The sequence below is a fragment of the Setaria italica genome, chromosome V (assembly GCF_000263155.2).
Source record: "Setaria italica strain Yugu1 chromosome V, Setaria_italica_v2.0, whole genome shotgun sequence".
Lineage (NCBI taxonomy): Eukaryota > Viridiplantae > Streptophyta > Magnoliopsida > Poales > Poaceae > Setaria > Setaria italica.
This window is the reverse complement of record NC_028454.1, coordinates 18,466,548-18,488,933: the sequence shown is the minus strand read 5'-3', so window position 1 is coordinate 18,488,933 and position 22,386 is coordinate 18,466,548. Positions and strand designations below refer to the sequence as shown.

The following is a 22,386-nucleotide window of genomic DNA, read 5'->3' as shown; positions in this document are numbered from 1 at the left end:
ACCTTGGCTCGAATCATGGCCTATTCCATGTCTATAGTATTCCTTCACAGAGCAGACCCTTGCTTTAAATTCTACAATTTATCAAAAAGGTCACATTTGTAATAAGCAGGAACAAAATGTGCCCTCATCTCTTGCTTCATCTCTGCCCATGTAGCAACATCAGGTTCATTGTTCTGCTCTCTTTGGTTCAACACTTGTTCCCACTAGATCAGTGCATAATCATCAAACTCGAGTGATGCCATCTTTAACTTGGTGTCTTCGATGTAATTGTGCATTCAAAAAATTTTCTCTACTTTCAACTCCCAAGTTAGATATGCTTCAGGATCATTAGTCCAAAAAAATTTAGGAATAGTAATGTTAAGCTTCCCAAATGTCTTTCAAATCTATTATTTGTTTGATGCCACTGAAATCCAGCATTACGATATTCACCAGAAAAGGTGTTGCAATAGCAAAAATGACCACGACCTCTTCCGTTGCCACTTCCCTGCCCATTTCCACGTCCATGTGGATGGACATAATTGGTAGCATCATGTTCACGACGTTCTTGTTCTTCCAATTGTAAATGAGCAGCATGTTCCTCATATGTTTCACCTTTAGGAGACCCATGAACACTTGCTTCCTCCTCATCAGCTTGGATTAGATTTCTCATATCAGCAACAATATCACGCCTTAGCTTCACCATGTGTTCATTAGCTTACTCCTCAAAATCTTTAACAGTTTTCTTGATTTCTTCAGATAGCTTCTCTATCTTGTCTCGTAGTTCATTCAACCCTGAAGTCATCTCTTTTCACAACACATCTTGCAATGCATTGTACTGGAGACGAGTCACAGGTTCATTATCATTGCCTTTCCTATCAACAACATTTGCTCCGCTAGTTCCTGTCATAGTTAAATTCCTATCTACTACAGCAAGTGTATATGTGGAAAAAAAATGTGGAAATCACTCAACCTCACCCTCTTACCACTCGAAGTTCTTACCTTTCGATGAGACGAGGGGCTGTGGTAGTGATAAAATCAAAAGGTGATGGTTAAGCAAATTCCATGTTCAGGGGTAATTGCACGAGTAGTAAATATGTGGAGCTTGGAGGGTTGTGTGTTTATCCTAGCAAATCTGTACTCTTGATGTTGTCTCATTAAGTAGTAATCCAACATGATGCTTAGTTGCTGATCAAAGATATAAGTGGAAAAAGCAACTCACACGCAAAGATAAATGGATCTTGATGCAACCAAGGAACAAGCTATACAATCTGAAATCAAGAAATAAGAGCTCACATTGCATAAGATATCGAGAGACGTTAGCTGATTGCTTAAACAAACAATTAGGGCTACAAGATTTGCACAATGTGATAGCAAATTCAATTTGATCAACAACAAATATGTAATAAATGTGGTGACCAAAGCACGTTTCTTTTTTTCTTACTGAATTCTTTTTTTCTCTTCTTTTTTCCTCTTTTTTTTGCTACTATGGTCAACATAGCAGATTTATAATATGATTCACAAAGGTGATAATGTGCAAAGCCCTCCAGCAACTTCCTACAGCTTGTCTCAATAGATTCAAAGTTGTCACAAAGGATAGATTTTGGCTCACTATTTCTTTATTTTTGAATTTATAGACTCTAAATAGAATAGAAAACTTGACACAATGAAATAAGAAAAATAAAGAACAGCACAAAAGGATACGCAAAGGAATTATGATCAGCAAGCTAAACACGATTCCAATGGACTAAACCTAACAAAACTCACAAGAATAACATATTGCAAACTAGGGGTTGATATTTTTTTGGCTTTTGTATAGGACAGTAAACAAATATGTAGCTAGGGTAAAGATCCTACCGAGAAAACCTTGCTCTGATTACCAAGATGATATGGGGTGCCCGACCTTCTCGAAGTAGAATTTGGATATACCGTGAAATTCGACGAATTGGGTGAATAACACGCTGCCCATGCAACACAACTTTCACCTCGAATTCGCAAAACAACATGGTTGATAAGCAATCCACTCGACCACGCAGAAGTGAATTGAATTGCCCCCTCAATTCCCAGCGAAAAAGCAAAAACAATCTTATGGTAGGAACTCCCAATTCCCTATCTAGTTATCGGTTTGCAAGAGGCTAAACCCTAGATGAGAACAAGAGCATATGCTGCAAGTTTTGATGTATAATAAATGTGGTCTTAACCTCCAATGATACTAGTACTCCAAACCTGAGAATAAGCAAAGTACATGCATTAGGTAGTATACTATCCTCAAAAAAAATATGTACATTACTAAGGAACAGATTCACCTTATTTTGTATTTCCCATGCACGTGCTCATGTTATTGGTCCTTTGTATGCATTGGGAATATTGTTTTGATCATTCAGAGCAGCAGCCATAGTAGAAGAATGTGAGGAGCTTGGGAGATCCTCATCACACTTGGTCTTCGAAGGTTCCTAAGGATTTCAGGGTTGCCTGGTGAGTAGTATCTAAAACCTTGATCTAATTAATAATTGCCACTTGGTTTGTTTCTTTCCTATTACTCCGTATCATGTTTCAGGTACTTGGATTCGAGAGTCAAGGATCGAATCTTATTGCAAGGGCAAGAAACGATGCGCTAAAGAGAACAAGAACCCTCGATCAATGCTTGTTAGGCTGTGGAAGGCTGGAGCGGTGGATGTGAAGTAGGGCTTGGCGAAGTACGAACCACGGTGAAGGTTTAAATGAGGAGGCGTGAGAAGCGTGATTCGGAGGAGAAAGTCAAGTTAGTTACATCTACTCAAAAAGACTCTTATGTACCGCATATTTGAGGAATGTAGTAGTTAAGCGAGGGTAGAATAGAAAAAAAAGGGGTCCTCCCCTCTTTGTAAAAAGGATGATCTTTTCGAATGAAAAGTTCCTAGAGTTATTGTTATCATTCACTAATTTCATCTGCTGTCTAGTTTTGCGCTCGCTTGAAACCAACAAATTGGATGGATGGGGAGGTGCCCCCACCCGCCCCAACTAGCACCACCTGTGTTCAGCCTAGTCAAATTGAAAACAAAATTATAGAACAAGAACCATTTGGATTCAACACTGGTTGTTCTTAGGATGCCCTTTTGCTCATGAGGTGTGGAAGGTAGTAAGTAGCTCTTAATGCTTTATCTCCTTTCTTAGGCCTTGAAGTTCCTAAGGTACCGAGCTCGCCGCTAAACCTTGCCTAAAGAGCAATGATGAAATTTCAATGTAGTGACCATCTCCAGAACGTGAAGAAAGAAACTAGGGGCCTGTTCGCTTCAGCTTATAAGCCGGCTGAAAAGCTGAAACGGCTGATTTGTTGTGAGAGGAAAACACTGTTTGGTGGCTGATAAGCCGGCTGAATAAGCTGAAGCGAACAGGCCGTAGAAGTGGTATGTAAAGCAAACGAGGATACCAACAAACATCATTGCACGTCCTGCCAACATTCATAGCTTGTTTTTGCCACTGGCATCATTTTCTTTTTCTTCCCTTTCTTAACTTGATTAACTTAGTATGTATGGGGTGCGAGGTGTTTTGTTGCACTTAACTTGTTTTGTACACCTTTTTATATTCTTTGTTAATGAAAGGAAGAGTTTTTCAAAATCTAATAGAAGGCATATTTAACACCACTTGCTTTAGAAAAATAATTTATTTTTATAAATTGAGGGAAATCTTAACACCCTAGCCTGTTTGAAACGGCCCAATTCCTCCTATGTGCCAAGAATTTTGTTGAAATTTGGGACCATTCACTTGAATTTGGTCGAGAAATCAATCAAATCCTTCGGTCTCTACAATCGTTGAGAAACAAATTACGAGTAGGCCAGGTGTACCTCCGCCAACACGCAACCACCGCCAAGCCTTCCGGAATCTCCTTCCGAACCCATCCCTTCTCCATCTCCGGCTCTCCCCCGCCGTCTCGGCTTCCTCCTCCCCGCACCCTGCTCCTTTTCCTCCTCGCGCACAGATTCCGCAACCCACCCTGGGGGTCGGCCTATAAATCGCACCAGCACACCCCTGAATCCCAGCAAAACCCATCGCCGAAGCTAAGCGAGAGCAGCAACTCGCCGCCGCCGCGATGATCCTCCGCATCCGCAGCCGCGACGGCACGGACCGCATCACGGTCCCGGACCCCGCCTCCGCCACCGTCGCCGACCTGCAGCGCCTCATCGAGTCGCACCTCACCGTGCCCGTCACGCTCCAGCGTCTCTCCCTCGAACCGGCCCTCCTCCTCCCCAGCCCCTCCGCCGTCCCCCTCCTCGCCGACCCGGCCGCCCAGCTCGCCTCGCTCCGCCTCGCCAACGGCGCCTTCGTCTACCTCGCCTACCCGCCCGACGCGCGCTCCGCCCGCCCGCCGCCGCCCAAGGCGCTCTCCTCCGCCGGCTCCTTCGGCAAGAAGATGACCATGGACGACCTCATCGCGCGCCAGATCCGCGTCACCCGCCAGGAGAACGCGCTCTGCGCCGCCGCCTCCTTCGACCGCGACGCCGCCAACGCGTTCCAGCTCTACGTCGCCGAGTCCCTCGCCTTCGGCGTCAAGCGGGCGGGCTTCCTTTACGGCCGCGTCGACGCCGAGACCAAGGAGGTCTTCGTCGACTTCATCTACGAGCCGCCGCAGCAGGGCTCCGAGGACGTGGTCCACCTCATGAGGGACGCCGACGAGGAGGCCCGTGTCGATGCCATCGCTGAAGGGCTTGGGATGCGCCGGGTCGGCCTCGTGTTCACGCAGGCCGTGGGGAGGAAGGCCAGCGACACCGGCGAGTACACCATGTCCAACCGGGAGGTTGTGCAGGCGGCCCAGCTGCAGGCCGAGGGTGGGATCCCGGAGTGGATCACTGCCATAGTGAAATTGGAGGTGGGGGATGACGGTACCGGCGATGTGCACTTTGAGGCCTTCCAGATGAGTGAGATTTGTGTCAAGCTCTTCAAGGATGGTGTTCTGGAAACTGAGGTTGGGGATACCGACGATCCCCGCCTGTCCAAGATGCGGAAGGAGGTGGTGGCAGGTGGTAAGGATACTATGGAGGTGGACAATGACTTCTTCCTTGTCCCCGTCAAGATCTCTGATCACCAGGTATGCTTCTTTACTCACTTGTACTATGTATTCTGTAGTTTGAAATTTAAGCGCAATAAGAATGGATGATTGGATACATATAGTTTGATATATAGGAATCGAGTATAATTAGGCAGTGCTGCATCGAATCTCTTTAGGATATCTGAATGGATCTATAGATTATTTTGATCCAATGTTGTTCAATTAATAGCAATACTGAACTTCTGAAGTGAACCAAGTGAATATTCACATATTGGCCATAAGATTTAAATCTGGTCATGTAGTTACTTGTTAGTGAACATAGTTGATTTTGCAATAAATATTTCAGTTCAAGGGAAAAATTAGGACTTTTTTGTTGACCAGAAGGCTTGATGCTTCAGTTGCAGCTGGCTAGTTCATGGGCTTTTGTTTTCATTAAAATTGTGAGTTCATTATGCATTATAAAAGGCACCACAGTTGAGTTGAAAAATTTAACATTTTAGGTGCAAAAAGGATATATGTGTTTGTGCTAGGGAGTAGTTGAGCAATAACACCACGCCTCAGTTGGGGATTTGAATTACAAGAGGATCACAATTATTATCCTTTCTTAAAAGAGTAAACTGACACACTATATTTTTGACCTTAACCATAGGAACCCCTTCGGTAACTTGACACACTATACATTTGACTTACAACTGTAGGATTGCCCCCTTCTGTAACTTCACACACTATTCTTAGAAGAAAGCATCACATCTTTATGTGATAGTGACACAACCTACTCTGCAGTCCACAGTAGTTAAAGCCTTAAAGGTATTGCTTTGTTGTGATTATATTGTGGATGAGTCTTTGAATCACATCTAGATAGGGATGTATGGACCTAATCTGCATTATTGACATGAATATGTGCTTGAAGTGGGTATGATCCACAAATTGGGGTTGGTTAGGTTACGGATATTTATAGTTTAAGTATACCATATTGTTCTTTTTAACCAAAATGAGCTCTGGCATTTTTCTTAATAAGATGAGAACATATGCTGGCCCCAGCACCTAAGTGTAAAAAACCTTTGCCCTGTAAGGAACATTCACTTTACGGAGAGTGGTCTGCTATACTGCATAGAAGTTATATGGTACATAATTTTGGAATCTAATAGAATCATAAGAATCTATGATTTACTTGAATTTGGTGTGCTTTAATTAAAGAATATTGGCTATGTGCTGGGGTGGAAGGTCCGGGAATGTATCCGTTAACTGTCATGAGATAATTGTTTTGGGCATGTACTTGTTCAGTACATTGTTAAGATTGTGGTTTTGCCAGAATATTTGAAACGGACTTGCAGAGAAAAGGAAGTTGACATTTATGACTATATATGTACCTTTGCTTTTCCCCAAATATTCTATGGATCTACCTTTAAAAGAATTATTGGAATCTTTATCTTATGGGATTTCACATCTAGGGCTCTAGAATTGCTTTCCCACAAATATTCTATGGATCTACCTTTAAAAATCTTCATCGTAGGGGATCTAAGGCCCTGACATTCCAACTTTTTATCCAATGCATGATTCTCCACTTTCGGTGCAAAGAAATGGAACATGTCATCGATAGGTTGCAATTATGACTTAGATGCGATCTTCACCTGCTCATTTGTATATTTTCATTTTCTCAGATTCTTTCTAGAATAATCTCGGAGTATATGCTTTTTTTCCTACTTGGAATCAAACATGACAAATTATATTGAACTTTGGGTTAGGAAGATCATATTAAACCTGGTAACTACCCATAAACTGTGGATAACTGGTATGATTTTCTTTCTTTTTACTTGATAACAAAACTAAAGCCTTGAACGATTATACTGGCGTTGCAATCAAGCTGGAAACATAATTTCCTGATTGCTGTATATTCCAATCAAGCACCTGCTCATAATCAGTTATTGGACATAACAGTTCTCACATATATGGCATGGTAAGCTACAACAATATGTTAAGTGAATCACATATATTTAGATGTAAAAATTATGTTAGATTGCATACTTGTTTCTTTCCAAGGGATGCTTATGGCTTTTAAATCAAGCAGAAGTTGTTAATTGGTCCTTGTTCCTGTTGTGCTACAGATGCATGGTAGTTCCTGTGAGTTCTGTTGATTTGATTTGAGGTTTTTATTTGGGAGTGATTCTTGATTATGGTTTTTATAAACTCTTGTTCAATAATTAAGATTTCCATAATATGATTGATGATGCCCTAAATCTAGTAAAAATCATCTGGCTTCGGTGGATATATTTTTTTTTTACTGTTGTATGTTGGGGGTGGTCACATTTCATAATTTGACGCAGGGCATGGAGGAAATAATTCACTGTACCTTTCGTGGTAGCTGATTGCAAATTTCCGTTTTACATATTTCGATGTACTAACCTTAGTTCACTTGGTGTATGCAGGGTCCACTCTCAGTAGGCTTTCCGATAGAGAATCGTGGCAGTCCTGTAGGGATGAGCGCGCTGAGAAGCCACCTGGACCGGACAAAGCATCTGACATTTGTGAGGCGGATCTCGGACTTCCATTTGCTGCTCAAGATTGCTACTTTCCTAGATGTAAAGGCAGATGTGCCTACCCTAGCTGCATGCGTAAAAACTCAGAGCAGGGTGCCTGAGGGCTACCAGCTTCTGATCGAGTCCTTGGCTAGTCAGGGATAATCTGCTCATGGACGCAAGACACAACAGTGCTTAATTTACTTGTCACATCATGTGTAACTTATGGATGTCTCAGGTGTATAAGTATTGTTCAATTTTTATGCGATTACCATTCTGATAGCATGATATCTTTCGTTTTGGTGGCGATGCTTGAATCTTGTCCTGCAGTGAACTGAACCCAGTGTCTTGCAGTTCGTAGTGGGGGTTGCACTACTGATGGTTGGGGCAGGTAACAAAGGCGCCATTGAATGACAACAATAGCGCCTGGTTCAGAGCTGTCATGATTTGTTTTTTAAGGAGTAACTGTCATGATTTGTATCTTGCTCTGAATGCGATGCTTCGTTCATGTACAGACTAATACCCTCCTTATGGTCAATATCTTGTTACTCATACCTTCTTCCATGTTGGATTTGTTATGTGACCATGGCTTCACAGAGTTGAGTTTGGATTGCTGGACAAGTTCAATGACGCGATTGTTGCCAGAAACTTATACAAGCTGGAAACGAGAAAAATAATATCGTATATATGAATCCGATATGGTTCAATCTTTATATAATTTCAATGCAAACTGTCTAGGTCACATATGATATTCATAAAATTGATATTTACCGTACGTCCTTGTTATCGAGTGAAGGAATTTAGAGATATTATAGTGCACATTGCATATATCACTGATGCAACGGCATCGCCGTATGAATACAATACATCAGATATTCAGATAGAGATAAGAGTTCGATATTTATATTATGTATATAAAACGGAGCTATATATCTGTAAGGGTGTAGACATGTTCGATCATCAGTTGACGACGTTGCACTTGTTCCTGATCTGGCCGTTGGCGCCGGTGAGCACGCCGATCTGCCCCATGCGCTTGATGGAGTTCTTGAAGGTGTCGAAGAAGACGCCTGGGTCCTGCAGCTTGTCGACGATGTTGGCGGCGCGGCCGTTGGTGAGCAGCGTGGCGTCGGAGGTGAACATGCCCTGGTGCGCCTTGAGGTTGACGAAGTAGTGGTTGTCGAAGGAGAGGCTGCTGCCGGGGTCCATGGGCACCACCGTCGTGTTGTCGTTCGGGTCCTGCAGGTTGCGCCGGCACTGCCCCTGCGCACATGATGTATATATACATATAGATATCTGTTGCTAAGATGTGCCGCGTTTTTTTTCTTTTCTTTGCTTTTTATTGCGAAGGAAGATGTGTCGTTTTGCAAGCACAGAAATGTGAACAGTGGTCAGGAGAAGTACAAGACCTGGAGGAACTTGGCGTAGGAGGGGTTGAGGGAGGGGTCGATGTCGCTGGGGTTGTTCTTGCCGGTGAAGTTGAAGAGCCTCGAGCTGAACAGGTTGCAGTTCCCGACGCCGATCGTGTGCCCGCCTGTTGTTGTTGCAGGGGATCAGAGTGAAGTGCAAAAATTAATATGCTAATTGAGTGTTCTGATACATCTGCAATCCCAAAATCAGGGGAAAACGTAGAACTTGGAAGGAATACTAAAGTGGTTATATATTACTCTGCAGAAGCAGATAGATCGTCATCAGGGTGATTTCGCCTACTGCTAGGAGACTAGTTTGATCAACCTTGGTATCAGTTACTGGTTATTGAAAAAATTTATAATCCATCAATTTACTTCAGGAAAAGTAGGCACCTCACGAATTTGAGCTGGCGACAAACCAAAACTAGGTACGATACATTGTATTTGTATATCAACACATTCCATCAGCTCAGCTAATAGCTTGAGCTTTTCTTAACAGCGAATATTATATAATAAGGCACCCATACCAGACATGCATGCACACGCAATACGGGAAAGCTAAAAATTGCTGAGTGTATTTTTTTTGCCGAGTGTTTTTTTTCGAGCACTCGGCAAACAAGCTCTTCGCCGAGTGCCAAGCCAAAAACACTTGGCAAAAAAAATACACTCGGCAAATCAGGGCTTTGCCGAGTGTCAAATAAAAAACACTCGGCAAACTACCCTCTTTGCTGAGTGTCAAAAAAGACACTCGGCGAAGAGGGGGGTTTGCCGAGTGTGTTTTTTGACACTCGGCAAAAAAATAATTTTTTTTCCTCTTTTCACCTTGAAATTTTTTCTACTCCCCACATACAACACATGGTACTCCATGTTAAAATTTTGTATATTTTTGGATTTATTTGCTATATTATTTAATTAATTGTATTTTAAGGAAATTTTTGGTATAAGTCAAATTTGAACTGCAAGTGATTCAAATTATGGAACAAAATGAGTAGAAAAATGATATTCATGTTATTTGGCTCAATTTGAGACCTGACCCATGAAATGAAAAGAAATTTCTAACATCTTGTTCAGGAAACACGACAACGAACGTGTGGCGGTAGTATTTTTAAATTGTAAAAAAAACAAGCAAAGTCTGAAAATCATGATATTTGTCATGATGTGATGATATAATACGTGGAGGCTGTGGAAAAAAATTGAGAAGGTTTTGCACATTTCATCATGTATGATGATTACAAACCGAAGCATCTCAGAAGAAAAATAGTAACTTTGAGAAGGATTCGATAAAATTTAGAGTCAAAGTGACGGTCGAGTTCGGTTTGACTACAAAACTTTTTGTATAGTGAGTAGAGAACATATATTGTTTCATGTGAAAATTTGGTATTTTTTTGAAACTGTGAGATATTTTTAATTTTTTTTAAAAAACTTTGCCGAGTGTCCTAGTGTGGACACTCGGCAAAAAAACCTTTTACCGAGTGTCCACACCGGACACTCGGCGACTTTTTTTTTCCAAACTGCGCAGGCGTCCTTATCCCCGGCACTCTCTCCCGGCTCCCTCGATCCCGCACCTCTTCCTCCGCCACTACCCCACCTCTTCCTCTCTCCCTGCCACCGCCGCCCGGCGCCAGGCGCCTGCCGCCGCCGCCCGCCACCCGGCGCTCGGCCCCCGGCCCCCGGCCGCGCCGCCGCCCGGCGCCCGCCCCCGCCCGCCACCCGGCCCCCAGCCCTGCCGCTCGACGCCCGGCGCCCGGCCCTCGCCCCCGCCGCTCGACGCCTTCTTCCCCTCCGGATCCGGCCTCTCCTTCCCCGGCTCCCTCCCCTCCGGTCGGATCCGCGTCCCCTTCTTCCCTTCCGGCGCGGATTTGGCGGCCCCCTGCTCTCTCCCCTCCAGATCTGGCGCGGCTCCGGCAGCGGGCGAGGCGGCGTGGTGGCGGGAGGCAGCTCGGGTGGCGGTGGGGAGGTGGCCCGGTGGGAAGCAGCTCGGGTGGCGGCGGGGAGGGTGCCTGGCGGGAAGAAGCTCGGGCGGCGGCGGGATGGAGCAGCGGCGGCGCACTCCAAGGTGGGCAGCGCACTCCAAGGTGGATGGAGCGGCGGCGGCGCACTCCAAGGCGGGCGAAGCAGGCGGTGCTGGCGGCGGCGGAGCAGTTGGAGCTGGTGGCCCGGGTGTGGTGGCGACGGTCGAGCAGCTGGAACTGCCACGGATAGCCTGGGCGTGGTGGCGGCGTCACAATGGTTGAGACGGCAGCGGTGGCGGTGGCGGCGGCGGCCAGCTGGAGCTGCCCCCGGTGGCCGGGGTATGTTTTTTTTCTGGAAATATTGTTTGCCGAGTGTTTTGTGCCACTCGGCACACCCTTTGCCGAGTGCCCGACCAAAGATACTCGGCAAAGTTTGCCGAGTAAAACTTTGCCGTGTGCTTGTCGTCGAGTGTTACACTCGGCAAACACGTTGCCGAGTGTTTTTAGGGTTTCGCTGAGTGCCTGGAGCACTCGACAGTTTGTAGCTTTCCCGTAGTGACGTAGGGGGGAGCTAGTACAGTTAGGGACACCATGCATTCACGTGTGATGCTTCCTGCCTACTTCGCGTGCAGGTAATGGCTGTTTGCCCGTCACCGACAATTTCATCCTTTTCAGTTCAGATAGCAGCTGACCCGTTGTTTTCAGGTCACTGTAGAAGCAGCAGTATTTATGCTGAACATGTTTCATGCTGCTGTTCATATTGATGTAGTGGCTATTTATCTACTATTTTTTCTCCATCTATATTCTACTATTTATAGCTTTGCCGCAAAAAATTCAGAACTATAATAGAAAACATTATTGCTGGAAAACAAATGCTTTACTAACATTATATAGATCCCCAGTAGTCACAGAAGCTAAGTTTTACAAATTTGTTAAAACGGAAACAAGAGGCTATCTTTAGTCTATGAATCTTGAAAAATACCAAATTCAAATATTTTTGTATGCTATATCGGTTTGTATAAACTAAGTGGAGCTAGCAACAGTGGAACAAGACACCTTGAGAAAAGTCTCTATTTTGCAAAGTTATATTCATTATTTCGATCACGAGGAACACTCTAAGTTGGTTGTGTCGGTGCCTAGCCTAATATTAATGGCAGACATTGACAACTGAATGTGTGGGAACATAATAGAAGTGATTTTTATTCAAAGTTTGAAGCACTATTGCACTCTCCGAAAAGCCCTTTAATTATACTCCGATATTTTAGTTGGATTAATTTTTTTTCTATAACAGAAGTCTTATATATTGATTTCAAGGTTTCTACTTCGAGATAATACAAGACCTTGAAAAGCAATCTACACAAGAAAAAAGAACATAAGAACACATGCACTCTATTGACTATATCAATCTGATTACTAAAGAAAATGCATGCTTCACATGCACGACCAAAACGTCCGACCAGCGTATGTGATGGTCGTCCGCTAGTTGGACCGTACGTATATCAAGGTTCTGAAGTCAGAATACTAGCAAAATACCCGTGCGTTGCAACGGTGAAATTGATAGTATTTCATGTATTTTTTTTATTTCTACTACTATATTTTTATTACACTTAATGAATTATCAATAGAATTTTTTTTCTTAACATATTTTCTTCTACTCAAATACTCCTTGCATCATTTTTATTTAAGCAAGTTATTGCTAAAGATAAAAATAGGTATAGACACATTTTATTTAACCAAGCAACGCGTGGTCAACCCATACCAACATTGCTCAGTGTGCAACACTTTCAATCTTATGTAACTTTTCTACTCTAGTACCTATTGGACTCCCATACGTGATCTTTTAAAGTCGACAAATGATCCCTAAAGTTTAAAAACTAAATAGCTAGCTAGAACCAAAAAAATACTTGACGTTATATATGCAGTGACGTTCTTTGCAAGCTAAAATGTTTTTACCACTTATGAACATCTACCAAAAATGTTTTTACGATTGACAACTCCAATTATATAATTTAAATGTGCTTTGTAAATTGTAATCACAAGCAAAAGAGCAGCCAAGATGGTGGTGGCATCCCTTCAATTCGTGGGAAGAGTGACACAGTCGGTTCTCCTAAGTCGTAACAGACCGCCATCAGCTATTTTTACCATCGGATCCAGAGGTCCGACAGGGAAAACTCAAACCGTCAGGAATTTTCAGTTTTCTGGTAATGGTAATGGTTCAATTTTTCCACCTGTAGTTAATAAAGAATCAACAGAAATCCGACCCAGATGTACCTTAGCTTGCATTGATCACTGGGATATATAGCTACCAAACAGACAAACAGCATCTTCAGTTAGGGCCTGTTTGGATCCGACATCCTAAATTTTAGGACATGTCACATCGAATGTTTAGATCCTAATTAGAAGTATTAAATATAATCTAATTACAAAACTAATTGCACAGATGGAGTCTAATTCGTGAGACGAATCTATTAAGCCTAATTAGTTCATGATTTGATAATATGGTGCTACAGTAACCATTTGCTAATGATGGATTAATCAGGCTTAATAGATTCGTCTCGCGAATTAGTATAGGGATTGTGCAGTTAGTTTTATAATTAGCTCATGTTTAGTCCTCCTAACTAACATCCGAACATCCGATGTGATCCTTCTAAAGCCTTAATAAGGTCGTGGAGGAGTAGATAGAGGGATATAGGATGATCATGCCGATCTAAACCTATAACCAATAATAGCAACTGAATACGTACGACGCCGTCTTTATTTTGCGTATGTATGCATCCAATACGTTTGCTTGTATGCGACGTCAGCTAGATAGCATACACTGTAGAATACTGCAGAGTCCTTGTGAGTGAACATACTACTGGGAACGGACATGTACCTGAGAGGACGACGAGGTCCTGGAGTCCGAGCCCTTTGCTGGAGAAGTTGGAGAGGAGGACGTCGAAGGTGGAGGTCGGCGCCGGGATGTCGTTCAGCGCCTCCTGGTCGCTCGACACCGTGCCGTCGCGACGCCCCGTCTCCACCTCCCACAGATTCCTCTTGTACTGCGCACATCACGCGCGCGCGGTTCGTTATTGATCGCTTCCGTATACATCATCGTGCTAAGCCATTAATTCGACGACGTCGCGAGGAGGAAGAAGAGCATTAGAAGGTACGCGGTGCAGTAATCACCTGGAACGAGACGGAGTCCCTGGCAGCGAGCGCGACGATGTCGGCGCAGGAGACGACCCCGGGGCACGCCCGCTCTAGCTCCGCCTTCACCTCGTCGATCACGTCGAACCCGGCCAGCGACAGGTTGGGCGGCGCGTTCTTCTCCACCGTGTTGGTCGGCGAGTCCAGGAGCACCGACGCGTCGCAGCCCTGTAGTACAAAGGCAACGGTTTGCATGCATTAACGCACCTCCATTCTAGGTATAGATAACAGTAACATCTCATCTCACTCAATCATGTCATCCACGCACATACCCTGACGAAGCAGTCGTGGAAGAACATGCGGAGGAACTTGGCGGCGAGCTCGCCGTTGCCGGCGACGCGCCCCCACACCACCTTCCGCGCGATGTCCTCCGCCTGCGGGCAGCTCTTCTTGTAGAACCCCTTCTTCAGCCCCGCCGCCTGCGCCGACGCCGTGCCAACGCCGACGGCGGAGAACACCAGAAGCAGCAGGGCCAGCATCAAGCCCGTGCCCGTGAGCAATCCCTTCGCCATCTCCTTCACCTAGCTTCGATCGAATCGACCCCTATAGCTAGCTACTGCTGCTTTTGCAATTTCACAAGTAGTACAAGAAGTCAAGGACTGATTGCTATGTATCAATGATGAAATAGCTCTCTTAGTCTTAGCTTTATGATTCTTAGTACTGGATACTAGCTGGGTATATATAGATACAGCTCGCACCAACAAATAAAATAAAATAAAATCAAGAGATGGAGATGTGAAGCTAGCTGCCGTGTGAGTGCTGGTGCGGATCATAAATGTGTTTGTTGCGAAGATTTGGTAGTCTACGCCTGCAGCCCACCGGCCGGCGTAGCACATACGACCTAGGCAGCTAGGCTGGGCATACACGAACACGAGCCAGCTGGTGTACGTGTGAGGTTTAAGAGCATGCATAGGGTATGCATGCATGGAAGCATAGGAGGAGCGTTCGACGCCCTTGTCATGGGGTTAATGTGAGCATATGGTGCTAGATCCATCGCCGATCGATATAGTAGCTTTATTTAATTTATTGGGTTCGCAACCACCATAAGGCTATAATTGGGGATCGTGATTTGACGCAAACGTCTCATCGTCTCCTGCACATGCGTCTGGAGACTTTGTTTAGTTTCCTTCCAGCGCGCTGCATTCTTGCGTCCATTCGTGCTCGTGGCAAGGTCAATCGTCTGCAGTTGTTCCTAATGCTATATGTTTTTAGTAGTAGTGACACGATCTTCTTTTAGTTTCTGAGAGCCCGGACAGTCACAGGGTGGGCACCAGAATCTGGAACATCGTGACTCAACGATGTGGTTACTAATCACTATAGTGACAAGGAAAAAAATACAGATGTAAACAATTTTACTCTCGGGCCGGCCGCTTCAAATTGTGCATGAGTTGCAACAAAAAGAATTGATATATGGTTTGTAATTCTATTAATTAAGATTTATCTTGCAACAAAGCCTGAACTGTTTTATTTTCATCTAATTACATTTGTCAACGTACACATACTGAATATGAAAACTATAGTCTTTAATTAGAACTGGCGTAAATGTTGTTATGCACCGACACACGTACCTGAGTCATTTACCTTTTCTTTGCCTGCAAGAATTTTTGTGTCATTTTCATGATATGATAGCTATAGGTGTGATTACACTCAATTTCTACATTCTTCCCTCTTTTTTCGATTAGAAAGATGACACCACACTACTATAGAGGCACAGACACATCCCTGATACAGTGACACTCGTACGCCTACTAGACTGGTATACAGGGGCGGATCCAGAACGGGGCTGCGCCCCGGGCTGAGCTGTTGAATCACACCTAAAATAGTCTAATTTTGTCTCCTAAGCCTCATTTTGTTAGGCTAAAGAGCACATAGGTTAAAGGGACTTCATGATCTCGCCCCGGGCTGCAGCCCGGGCAGCCCGGGCCCTGGATCCGCCCCTGCTGGTATATGCACGTTCTATCCCTTTCTCCGGGTGTGTGTCTCGAGGGATCATATTGGTTTCTCAACAATATTTTCTTGTCATATACTTTATCCGTCCCAAATTGTACATCATTTTATCTTTTTTAGATTCGTACATTACCCAAATCGATACACGTTCATTATTTTCTGATGAGGTTGTAAAAAGAACTCTTGGTTTCAGTACCGACACTTGTGCCGCTGCCGGATGATGCCCGGTTTGCACGTGCCATCCATCTGAAAACCCAATCTGTCCGCACTAGTAGAAAATTGAGTATTAGTCCTAGTTGGAAGGGTGCAAATCTCTCGAAAAACTATTCGGGATAAAGCAATCGAGACAAAGGGGGTGTCTTTTATCCCGGGTCCCTCAACCGGGACTAAATGGGCTGCCACACCAGGCGCGGTACAGGCCCCATTTTATCCCGGTTAGTAATACCAACCGGGATAAATGGTTTTGCAAAAAAAATTGCAAAATAAATAAATCTCCAAGGGTTCCCAGGGAGGCCCCTCACACGGGCGCAAGTAGTCACAAGTCACGCGAAATATGCGCGTGCGCGGTTCGTGGGATTCGTAGTTTCCTTGCCATCCCACCTACACACCACATCTGACTATATAGGGGATCCAATCCTTTTATACTAACTCGTGGGGGACCCTTTTATCCCAGTTGGAAACACCAACCGGGATAAAAGACCCCATTTTATCCCGGTTGGTGTCGTGAGCTTTAGTCCCGAGTGGTAACACCAACCGGGATTAAAAGGGTGACCTTTAGTCCGGGTTATTCTTACCACCTGAGACAAAAAGGGTCCCCACGGGTAGCTGATTTTTGAACCGGAACAAAAGTTGACTTTTAATTTTGGTTGTAAATACCAACCGGGAGTAAAGCTCCGTGCACCCCCTTTTATACCGGGCCTACTTTAAATCAGGATTAAAAGGAGGCGCATCGAAAATCAGTTCTCTACTGGTGGATGACCTGCTGCTGCTTGGGCAACGTACGTGCAACATTGGAGACGTGGAGTCAACCATGCAGCTCATCACTTGTCGGGATTCAGCTTTAAGCTCCAGGAAAGGAGGTAAGGTAGAGAGATTGAGAGAACACGATCAATTTCGGGGCTGAGAGGGACGTGCCAACGAAACGACCGAGGAGCATCCCATGAGGAAACGCGTGACTTGTGGTTGAAGCCATGCATTCATATGCATGTTTTAATTTTTTTTTTCTTCCTAAGGAACAAAGAGAGCTCCGGATCGGATTATAATACGGAAGCATTTGGTACAGCAAACTCAACGTATACAATCTGGCAGTACGGGCTTGAAAAAACTTACTGGGCCAGAGCTTGTTGTTTCCGTCTTTCGGACACCCTTTGAGTTCCTCTCATTCCCAGAACAGTGCACGGGGTTTCCCAAATCCCAACCAATTTCGCCATGCAACCTAAGGAACCAAGTTTCCCTCTTGAGGACGCACCTGAGAGGAGTGATGAAGCTGTTTGGCCTGTAGAGCACAGAGTGTACTGTGCAACTGTGCCTTGATTTGGCAAGTTGCCTCTGCAACCTTTCCCATCTTTCCCATCGGCCAAGCAAGCAGAACAGAAGATCGAGGCTTGCTAGGAGCTCGAACTTTCCACAATTGGTTCACTCTAGCGATCGTAGTCTGACCAACAAGAAGGAAACAAGAGCGAGATATGGACATTGTAAGGTCTGCAACAAGTGTAGAAGGTTGTACCATATTGTGCAAACTGCAAAGTACCAGAATCAGAAAGAAACGAAATAAATGAAACGCCATGACCATGAGGTATATATGGCAGTACGAACTGTGACATGTGTAAGCGCACATTAAGAACCTGTCATAATTTGAACACAAGATTATATTTCGATGATAAACAGTTCAATTCCAGCACATATCAGGAGAAAATTCTCATGTTTGAAATAGAGCAGTATGGTATGAACTGAAGGTATGATGATTGGATCACACATTCACACCACATAGATTTCGATGAGTACTAAGATCTCAAGCTTGCCACCTTAAACATCAACAGTATGCAGTTTACAAGAGAGTATTACAGGGGAAGACTTTTGGTGCTGTGCATGTTCCTCAATGCAACAGCGTGCTGTGAGAATCAGCAGTTTAGCGTCCTCTACTCTATAACGACAAGTCAATATATGTACTATAGATTCCTGCGACCTTCCACGGTTTCGTCGTGCTCGCCATCAACCAGATGCGGGATGGTTTTGCAGCTTCATCCGTGCCTTTTCGTGTCCATGTCTTGCACCAGCAGGGACCGCATCAGCGACCTTCTGGTTCTCTCCGCATGTCATACGCACAATGTCCTCATCCTCTTCGTCAGGACCTCTGCATCGTCGTCGTCCGCCTCATAAACGTGCAGTGCCCTCATCCCATCGATCAGCATCTCCGTGTCCTCCACCTCGGCCGCCGGCCGGCAGCTGATGATCTCCGGGGAACTGCGGCGGCGCTTCTGGCATCTCCGCCGTCTCACGATCGCGTCGACGTCCAGCACCGCTCTCATCTCCTCCAACGCCGCGCGCGCCGCGACGATCCCACCGGCCTTGGGGCTCCCGCCGAAGCTGTTCGCCCTCACCAAGTCGAGCAGCGTGCTCTCCCGCGCGATCGCTTTGTCCAGGCCCGACCTGACCGTCCGCACCACCCGGAGCAGCGCCTCCGACGACGCGTCCGGCCGGGCCTCCGCGTAGCTCCAGCTGACCCTCCGCTCCCCGCTGGCAGCGCCGGCGAGGCGGGCCAGGTGGAGCGCCCCTGGCGAGACGGTGACGCTCGCGCGGGTGAGGCCGGGGTGGTTCTTGATGATCTGCTCGGGAGGCGTCGTCGTGCGGCCGCTGGCGGCGGCGGGGAGGCTGACGCGGCAGTTGGTGGGGCTGACCTCCACGCGGAGCAGCGGCGAGTAGGGGTCGGCGGGGTCAACGGGCGCGCTGGCCTCAACGACGCGCTGCCCGCCCTCCGGCGGTGCGGTCTCCAGCAGCGCGGCGTACGTCTGGTCTATCGCGACGAGCGCCGCCTTCTCGATGACCGCCGCCGGGCGGTGGTTGGCGAGCAGCTGAAGCACGCATGAGGCGCTGCTCGGGCGCCGCCGCGCGAGGGGTTTAGTAGCTACTCTTCTTCTCGCCGGTTGCTTGGCCGCCGGCGTCTCGTCGGTGATGAGGGTGATGGTGAAGAAGTCCGGCCTAGGCATGGTGAACGATAGACGTGATCACGGATGTGGTGGACGGAGGACTCGTGTTGTCGAGGCTGGCGACGCTATTTATGAAGTGGCGTGTGGCTAATGGCGGTGGCCGGTGGCGATGGATCGGAGGCGGTTGATTGCCATCGTCCCGAACTCCCGATCAGACATTCCGACTAGGAGTGTTGTTTCACGTTACGGCTCCGATCCGTGTGTGCTTCAAACCGACCCGGACTGGTATCTGTTTCGTGGCATGCAAGCGGGCAGCGACGAGAGGCAATGAGTTGGAGTGTCGGACTCGGACAGCAGCTTTTTTGGGTTTAAAATGTTGACAGCCCTTTTGTGAGATGTTCAATGCCTGCGTGTCAGACCGACTATTTGGTTTGTGGGACCAAAAGTTTAATTGTATCCTTATTCAAATTATAAATGCACTATTTGGAATTGCATCTCCTATGATCGCATATTCTCAGTCCACTTGCTGGGATGAATTTAGCCTTGTTTGGTGAGGGTCAACCACGCTTACATGGATGTGGGGAACAATGGTGCAGTGATGGTACGCGGTCAATTAATTAGCCAATTCTCAGTGCAAGATTTCATTGCGTGATATTTAAAGGTGCCATGTCACTAATGATCATTAAATAGAGTGTTATGTCAGCGTTTTTTGATGATGTGTCAGAATTAATGAAGAAAGAGGTGAAATGAGTTTCATAGTAATGGAAACAAAAATAAATGGTCTTAGTTTGTGCCTTGCATGTAGCTAGGAAATAAAAATGAATGAAACAATGCATTTTATTGAACTATTTCAACTATGAAATAAATGTTCTTTTGTTTATGTGGTATTTTGGAAACATAAATATGAAATCCCTCATTGAGAATAATGGCCTTAGTGGAGTTTCGTACAAGTTTCAAGACTCTTGATAACTGTGTAAACAAAATTTCATCCCATGAAACTTATTTTTTTTTCTCTTTTCTCATAAAATTTATACTATGCAATTGTTTTTGCCTATATGGCAATTATTCAATAAGAATGAAACTTATATGAAACGTACATTCATAGTGGCCTTATAGTCAACTACTCGCATGAATACTAATTTTGATGAAAATGAACTTCCATGCTTGGTTGATAAAAGTTAACTTAATTCGTTTTAGCTGTCATCATGTTATCATGGCTAGAGGGGGTATATTATTTTTTCTCGCTGCTATGAAATAATTGATACATGTAGTGGCGGCCACTAAAATAATCTCAGAGTTGACTGGAAACCACCAAAAATCATAAAATTCAGCAAACATTATTTTTTTCCTTATAAAACATCCATAGAGGTGGTAAACAAGATTTCATCCGTCCCATAAAAAATGCATTTTAGCATTAAAAAAATTCTCGGGTGTGCCATCTTAACTTTAGCATTTTGCATTCAGGGTCGGCTCTGAGCTAGCGCAAAAAGTTGGACCGCCTAGCACCCAGCCAGTAAAGGCCCAGACCCTAAACCTGTATATATATATATGTTTATTTCTTTCAATCCTCAGCCCAAGTCCCAAAGCGGCCAAGCCCAGCTAAACTATTTGGCTAACAGGTAACAGCAGCCCACCGCTTATGAGAGGCCTAGTTGCTTGCTTTGTTTTTTGTTGTTAGCACTAATTATTGCTCGACATTGCCTTAACGTCTGTCGAACTTCTACAGCCGCGAGCTGCTGGACGCCCTCCGCCCTCACCGTCGTTGTTGTCGTCACACGCTTCATGGAGGACTCGACCACCGACCGGACAGAGCTAGTGCAGGCTCACGTCTCCGACAAGACCATGATAGTTCTACGGCGACGGCGTGCGCTCGATTGCCTGGATTTGTTATTCTGTGCCCCCTCAGTCCTCACTGCGGCAACGGTGGGCAGAATGCCAGAATCCTTCCCCAAAATTGATGCAACGATCAATTTCAACAATCAGTAAGCCTTCAATTTTTCTCATTTTCCCACTGATTCCAGTTGATTTACTCCGCAATTGATAACTAAGAACATGTCGATGGAAGTTAATATTAATTCGTAGCACTGTTATCAGAATAAATAATATAACAGATAAGTTCAGAAAAAGAAAATTTAGCTTTAAGGGCTCACAATGTCAAGTCTGCCCAAGGATCCTCGTAGAGCCGGCCCTATTTGCATTGCAAGTGGTAAATTTGATTTCCCCTCCTTAATTACATCCATATACCTAAATATTCTGGGTAGCAAGTGGTCAAATAGTTTTGGCATCTGAAAAAAAATGTTCAGCAATATATATTTAAAACATTTTTTTTTCATAAAATGAACTCATCTGAAGCTACGATTCTGTGAGTTGGAGGTCTGGGCACATTGAAGGATTATGTTAAGCAATTTTGTTGTGAAACTCCAAATGCAATTAAGCTTAAACTATTTTATTTTACAAACTCCAAATTTCATATGGATTTCGGGGCTGGAGCTGTTGTAAAGTCAAACAGGCCCTAAATGTTCACATGAAAAAGCGCAACACAATCCACAAAGCTTGACACCCGCACAATAAGCTGCTGGTGCTGCCATCCAATGCGCCACCGGGCATCTTCCATAGCTGATGAAAGGGTCTCGTAACTTGTCATCTCATCAGCATTGACGTCCAGTGCTTTGTGGCGGAATCGCCCGACTTAAACTGGCTTAAGTGCGTCTAATTGCTGTCAGAACAACAATTATCCAAAACGCACTTAAAACAGTGTAAGTTCGGTAGTCCGTCAAGGGTTCCGTTCACAGAACTCCTTGAAAACCTCCACGGTGTGTTCCATAGCCATACATTAGGATCGCTTCCACGATAAGATAGCATCAACAAACATTACATTTTTACATACATGATAGAGGTACGATTTATTACACACCATAGATTGAAGAAACTTAACAGTGCAAGTTAAACCATTGCTAAGGGTTTAAAATATAAACCAGTCCGGGGTAAGTAATTAAACATCTAAGTTTATTCTAGGGTATCATGAGACTCATAAGATACCCTAGTTCTTTGGAGCTTCCTCCTCGGTGGGTCCCTGCTGGGTTTCTGAAAACAACAACAAAGGATCCCATGAGTACGAAGTACTCAGCAAGTTTGACCCGTCTAACCAATATAAATATTTCTGATACACTATATGATAGCTTTACGGTGTATTGGCTGACTCACATTTTGCAGAAAGGGCTTACTATA

General features: G+C 44.9%; 2 protein-coding genes across 2 annotated transcripts; one reads left to right on the top strand and one right to left on the bottom strand.

Moving 5' to 3' along the window:
• Positions 1 to 3,792: 3,792 nt before the first annotated feature.
• Positions 3,793 to 7,813, top strand: LOC101773946 (NPL4-like protein). The gene is made up of 2 exons (XM_004968721.2): positions 3,793 to 5,041; positions 7,429 to 7,813. Exons 1-2 carry the CDS (start codon positions 4,046 to 4,048, stop codon positions 7,681 to 7,683), a joined length of 1,251 nt encoding a protein of 416 aa, XP_004968778.1. The 5' UTR covers positions 3,793 to 4,045; the 3' UTR covers positions 7,684 to 7,813.
• A 440-nt stretch (positions 7,814 to 8,253) lies between these two features.
• On the bottom strand, positions 8,254 to 14,776 carry LOC101773534 (peroxidase 27). The gene is made up of 5 exons (XM_004968720.4): positions 14,338 to 14,776; positions 14,045 to 14,233; positions 13,752 to 13,917; positions 8,925 to 9,049; positions 8,254 to 8,778 (listed from the first exon to the last, which is right to left on the bottom strand). The coding sequence occupies exons 1-5, from the start codon at positions 14,575 to 14,577 to the stop codon at positions 8,479 to 8,481; spliced, it is 1,020 nt and encodes a 339-aa protein (XP_004968777.1). The 5' UTR covers positions 14,578 to 14,776; the 3' UTR covers positions 8,254 to 8,478.
• Positions 14,777 to 22,386: the final 7,610 nt, after the last annotated feature.

Coding starts and splice junctions, on each gene's coding strand:
- LOC101773946 (XM_004968721.2), top strand. CDS start 4,046: ATGATCCTCCGCATCCGCAGCCGCGACGGCACGGACCGCATCACGGTC. Junction 5,042..7,428: donor TCAAGATCTCTGATCACCAG/GTATGCTTCTTT, acceptor TGGTGTATGCAG/GGTCCACTCTCAGTAGGCTT.
- LOC101773534 (XM_004968720.4), bottom strand. CDS start 14,577: ATGGCGAAGGGATTGCTCACGGGCACGGGCTTGATGCTGGCCCTGCTG. Junction 13,918..14,044: donor GGGACTCCGTCTCGTTCCAG/GTGATTACTGCA, acceptor TGATGTGCGCAG/TACAAGAGGAATCTGTGGGA. Junction 9,050..13,751: donor GGACCTCGTCGTCCTCTCAG/GTACATGTCCGT, acceptor CAACAACAACAG/GCGGGCACACGATCGGCGTC.